A 6,417-nucleotide genomic window follows, 5' to 3' on the forward strand; every position below is an offset into this window, starting at 1 on the left:
CACACACACACACACACACACACACACACACACACACACACACACACACACACACACACACACACACACACACACACACACACACACACACACACTAATTCAGCCAAATGACAAATAACAGTATTTTTTTGGCTGATGATGAATCGGTAGATACTGGTGAGTACATACAGAACATTCCTGTGCAGTAGGCTAATCCTTGAAAGTAAGTTATCCATACAATCAATATGAAAAAAACACACACACCATTAGTCTTATTTTTACAGGAGTGGAAAAATAAATCACAGCAAGCTCTTTCACACATGTTTCCACATGCCTTTGCTCAAACAGCAGTTTATTGTTTTAGCTTTCATACTAAAGTGGCTGTTACAAAATCCTATTTTTTCAACTGCATCACCGTCTCCATTTACAGGAACTACATCAAACTGGCACTGCAGGGTCTGAGTGTAGTGCCAATCTGTTACTCACTGTACACAGTAATGGAAAAACACACACCCATGCAACAACAACCATGCTCCGTTCTCCTTCTGGTAACTTCTGGTTTTAACTCCCGTTTTGTTTTTTGCAGAATGTTTCCTTTTCAGATGTTTAATATATCAAACAACTTTTGTCTCAAGAATATAACCAGCAGATTAGGCATAGACAGTATATTTAAATAATCCAACACTCCTCAGGGGTTTGTACTGCTTGTGTGCTGCCTGGTGTCACAGATTATATCACTAATCGTAGTCATTACCTGATGGCTTAATGAGCCGTCGCGGCATCAAAGTAAACCTTTGCTGTTCTTTTGTATGGAGGTTTTCACACTTTAGTATGCTCTCAATATGGAAACATTTGTTCATGGGAAACTACACATCTCTGAGCATCTGCCTTCATCTGTCACTGCTGAAACCTACTGCAGCTAGAAGTCACCAGAGTTTGTCCGGTTCTGTCATTTTTTTAAAGAATTGGTACCACATTTTATTAAATACATTGATCCTGTCAATATAAAAAATCAATAGACACATGATCATCTAAATGTGTGTGTGTGTTACTGTAATGTAATACAGAGCGTGTGCAGGATAATCTGAGGTGTGAGGATGTAGCACATGTGGGAACAAGACCAACAGACATCCAGCTCTCTGCCAGCATCAGTTTTCATTTTCTGAAAATTGAACCAAAAGTGAAACTCTTTTGACTTGACCGTTGAAACCACAACTGCTGAACCAAACGGCTGCCAACATTTGTAACAGAAATTTCACAACCACATATTGCAAATCCCATTCAAGCAGACGGACAAAAAGGGGGTCCTGAATAAGTGCCTATATGACATTTATATCTATAATCACCGGAGACATATTCATGCACATAACATATGCTTTCAAATGTTAGCCATGATTCCTTGGACATTGTTTCTAATACTTTACACAACCATCAGTGCTTTTCAAAAATCAATATTTCTTAAACGGACTGCAATCCTTTAGGATGCAGTTGAACGGCACCGATAGTCAGCATCATCTGTACGTCATCTTCCTCTCTCTCCTCCTCCTGACGGCAGCTCATGAACTAGCCGTGTCCCTCTCGTGGACCTCTGTCTGGCAGCGATGTGCTTTTCCATCATCTAGTTATGTGCTTCTCTGCCCAAACCATCAGACCACCTGACAGGAAAAGCCCCAGCGGCCGCACCACATCTGCTCTGCCAAAGCCTTTACGTAACCCACAGCTACATACGTGTTGTGTTTCTGCTACTTTCTCTCCCTTTTCTCTGTTGGGTTCATCAGATTTTGGCTGCTGTTCTCTCCTCTGACTCTCCATTGTTTGCCAGGGGATGCTGTGTCATTATTCTTTTGAGCCTGGGCTTGATTTTGACAACAGAATTTCTTTTGTCATGTGGTTTAAAAAGTGTAATCATCTTCAATGACATCTCTATTTCCATCCCACTGGAATGCCTCGACTATAAGCCATGTGATGTCTGTGAGCGAGGCCTGTGATTGGTTACAGAGGGCCTCAGCCTCACACACCCTGTCTGCTTTGCTCCTCTCCATGCATGGCCAGACCTGATGACTCACTTCCCCCTGGCCCTTCCCGTGTAATTCCTCCCAGCTCTGCAGAGCGGAGGCCCCAAAGGAAAAGCGGGAAGAAGGTGAAGACGACCTTTGAGCATTCTCAAACAAAATACCACTGCAAACCTCTCACACCTCTACGGCTATTGTTTGTCTCCATCTTCCTCAGGACACAGTGGCCTCTAGACAAACATTGTTTAACTACTGTAAGATGTCATATCATCCATAGACAACATTTAGTTAAGAGTGCTTCGGCCACACCTTACAAACAGCATGAGCTCAGTCTGATCATAAAGAGACACAGAGTTGCCCCAATAGATTTTTGTAACTAGTGATTAATTTACAGATTCAACGGTTAATCTTTAAGTCTATAAAATGTCAGATATATACAATAACAATGACATCTGATACACTCAAGGAACATTCATTCTGCTTTATACTGAGGAATGTTTTCATTCAAAAACAGGAACTTTAACAGTGAATTTCTTTCAGAACTGGTCTGCCTTTTGGCAATTCAAAAGGCCCACATGTGTTAGTACTGTAACCTGTCTGCTCCCTTCTCGTATCTCTCACACATTATTTACCATAAACAGTGAACTATTTAACAGTCTTTTCCAATTTGAAAGGCAAAACCTGAATGTTAACAACATTCAAAGACGTATCCAGCCTTTTATCAAAAAATAAAACCGTGTCTATTTGATCTCTGAGCCTCCCCTCCCAAACTTACAAAAATACCAAGGATGTCTCCTCAAAGCTACTTGTAGTCTGGGCATCGAGCCAGTGCTCCAAATATGTAAACTTCATGAAATTCTTTTCCAAAGAACAAATATCTACAGGAGAGAAATTCAAGTCAGTTTTCCTCACTTGAACTACCGGAGAGAGCAGGAGAACAGTGTGTCTCTGATGGCAGAGCAGACTTTAAAAACACCTGAATGTACAAAATCTTAGATACAAGTTGTTTTTCTGTGTGTATCTGTGTGCACGTGATAAAGAGGGGGCGAGGAATAGTGTCATTTGAGGAAGATGAAAGCAAATGAAACAAGCTGAGTCATGGACACAGGCCTGAATGTCATTGAGAAAGAGACATTTCAATGCCAGGCAGTTTTCTTCTGGGCTGCAAACTAACGGTTACTTTGTATTGACAATAATTCTGCCATGTGCAATGAAAAATAGCCATCATTATATTCTTAAAACCAAGGTCACCACATGTGAAAGAGAAAAACAACAAAATAGTCACCTTAAAATGATGTAAAAACCACCTAAAGCACAAATCTTAACACTTTGCTGTCACAGTCTTTAACTTTCTAATCAACTCTGACTCACATTTTGAGAGTCATTTTACTCATCTATATTTCCCTTGTGGTTTCATATTACTTTCCTGCTATTTCATCATTTTCTATATTTGGAATTGCATTGTATGTCTGTGTGATGAAGGTAAACTGGACCCTCGTACCTGGAAGTTGCCCACCATCATGAGTCCAGCGGCACAGATCCAGCCTGTGGAGAGACCCGCCGTGTTGAGAACACAATTTTGTTGCTTCTCAATGACGTGGGCGTAGCGGAGCAGCACGATCACCATAACTACAGAAGAGAAACAAAACGAGACAAAGACAAGATGAGTCAGTGATGGTTGGATCTGATGAATTATACAGGTTGCTACACAAATCACTACACTAGCAGAACAGTGAACTGCTGTGAGGGAGGGATAACAGGTTATGCTGTTTCTGGAAAAGTCCGCTACACACTGTTGTTATTGCGCGTTATTATTTCACCATGCCTGGCTTCAATTTATTTCACACACTAGCACACCTCACAAAAAACACAAGATTTGCTTGGGAGCTGATTAAAAAGACAGGAAATGGCGGGAAAGTGAGAATGCTAAATGGGTGGGGGTTGGTCTAAATCTTGCATGAGATTAAAAGAAGAGGGGAAACGAAGTACAGTGTATGGGACAGATGACTGCGGATGTGCTAATGGGCTGTGACTGGGGGTATTGTTGGTGCACGGAGGAGCTGACCCCCGCTTGGTGTCTCTTTGTTAGCTCCTCACGGATGGTGCTTCACGCGGGCTGACTGGGCTTGGTGAAAGCGGGGGGCAAAGGGGGCGAGGGGAAAAAGACGAGGCTGAGACATTCAGAGGGGGACAGGGAGCCCCTGGTGTCTTGACCTGACGCTCATATATTTTCTTGGAGACTAAACTGTTGTTTTAAATCTGTCAGCATCTGTGTGAGAGACGGGCTCTAAGACGTTCTGTGCTGCCAAATGAGAATAAAATGGAAACCGTGGTCACAGAGAGGAAAAAAACCATCAGTGCAGGACTTAACAATGTCAAGCTTTGTCTCCACGAGTCAGGGTTTGGATACACTGTGGCCCGTCTGTGGCTAGTAAACCGAGAGATTTCAAGAAGTTTTGAGTAATATCCTGTTAGTACAAAGTGTGAAAACGGCACGGCTTTCTTCTACAAACTGCCAAGAAAGTACAATGAGTATACTTTATGATATTTTGGAATATAGGATTAATTGTAATCCAACAGTCATTTTAGCTGGTATCTGTGTTTTTCACCATAAATGAAAATAAACTCATTATATTAATGTATTTATTGGGCAAAACAGATACAAAATGTTACATACAATGCAACAGATGAAATGTTCATGTGTATCTGGTGCCACAGTATTACCAATAATTATATTACGTTATAAAAATGTATAACAATGTTATGTTTGTTCAGATCCTCAAGCCTCAGCTTTTGCGTGAGTGCTGTTGTTTGTTTTCCCTCTGCACTAAGAATCTTCTTGGCAGTGATTTAAGTTACAATCATGGAAAAACCCACAGCAGTGTCTCCAGGCTCGGAAACAATCTAGTCTCTTTTTTTCCTCCTCGTTTTTTTTATGTAAAAAACACTGTAGCGCTGAAGGGACAAGAAAGTAAACTGCAGTTTATTTAATTAGATTACAGCTTCTTCGTCCAATTGCTGCAGACTGGTTGGCTGTGGATTTTCTCTATTGAAACAAATGAGTTTTCATCATTACAAATGAGCGTGCTTGAACTGGCTGGCATCAAGTTGTTTCTCTAAACTGATGTAAGCTCGGCCTGAAGGTTAAAGGCATGGAAGAACATGTTCCCATTACTCTATGGAGAAATCCTTCATGCTTAGGCTTTATTTGTGCTCTGTAACCTTTGAGGCACATTCTGTTTTCTGGAATAACTTTTGGAGGATGCATGTCGTGATGATGAGTCACAGCATAAAGGTTACATGTCTGAGGAGTTAGCAGCATGGCTGACGCCCACCTGGCCTCAGACAGTTAGGACAAGCTGCTGTGATACATTTGTATACTGTCTTTCTACGTTACCAGACACAGCACTATATCATTTGACTCCAATCATCCATTCACATACATCTTAATACACTGATGGTGGCAAAGCTATCATGCAAGGTGCTGGCCTCGTGCCTTGATCAAAGAAACGTGTGGACTATATTTAGATGTAGATGTTGGCAATTTGATTGTGTTGTCAACAGAAGGAATCAGTTTACATATTGCCATTGCTAAGCTCTGATCTCCTTCCACACAGACGCCCACTCCTTTTCTCTGAACTCAGGAAGCCCAGAGGGGAAAAGTTTGGCTCAAACCCACCAATGCTACTCTTCCGTGGAAGTCACCTCTCAACAACGTGGATTTACAGTAACTGATGCACAAGCCTGCTGCCACAAACACAGACTGGCTTATGCAATCGCACATAGACGTTAGCAAACGGTGCCAGTGCATATTCCCACTAAAGTCCCATCAGCCACACCACACCTCGCAGTTAAAAGAACCCTGCTGTCCCCTCAAGTAGATATGTTTCAACCCAAACAAACGGCTGCATTCTCTCCCACAGGAGCATGCTGAGAAAGAAAACATGCATTGTCTTTGAAACAGAGTGTATACACTGGCCAGGAGGTGGGAACTGCCTGGAATAAAAACGAGAAGTATAATTATGAGGCAATGTGCAGTCCAGGGAGTGCAAGATATCCCAGATAAAAGTGAACCTCTGAGCCGACTGTAGCAGGCACAAAGCGAGACATAAATCAATAGGCTAAGAAGCTAAACACTAGTTATTTACAATAGCCTCTTGTATAGCCACATGCCTCGACTGCTTAGCCCGCTTTTGTAGAGCCTTAATAACTTGCTTTAAAACTGGTATTAACACACGCTGAGATCAGACTCTCTTGACAGTAAAGAAAATGTTTAATAATCCCAAGGAAGCCCTCATTTTTGTAGCTGTATTTACAATTAATTCCTATGTTTTCTTCTATTTTTGGTTTTAGATTTGAACCTTTGTATAATCAACAGTGTTTCCCACAGATCTGAAATATACTTGGGGGGTTGGTGGTAGCGGGG

At 41.6% G+C, this 6,417-nt stretch overlaps 1 protein-coding gene across 1 annotated transcript in view; it reads right to left on the reverse strand.

Moving 5' to 3' along the window:
• LOC104943178 (transmembrane protein 150A-like) overlaps nucleotides 1-6,417 on the reverse strand; it is a 22,088-nt gene that overhangs the window by 4,614 nt on the left and 11,057 nt on the right. The window contains exon 6 of the mRNA XM_010768514.1: nucleotides 3,493-3,789. Within this exon, the coding sequence (XP_010766816.1) occupies nucleotides 3,493-3,789 (297 nt within the window). The remainder of the gene's footprint in view (nucleotides 1-3,492; nucleotides 3,790-6,417) is intronic.

The sequence above is a fragment of the Notothenia coriiceps genome, unplaced genomic scaffold (assembly GCF_000735185.1).
Source record: "Notothenia coriiceps isolate Sejong01 unplaced genomic scaffold, NC01 NC01_scaffold00005785, whole genome shotgun sequence".
In the NCBI taxonomy this organism is placed as follows: Eukaryota; Metazoa; Chordata; class Actinopteri; order Perciformes; family Nototheniidae; genus Notothenia; species Notothenia coriiceps.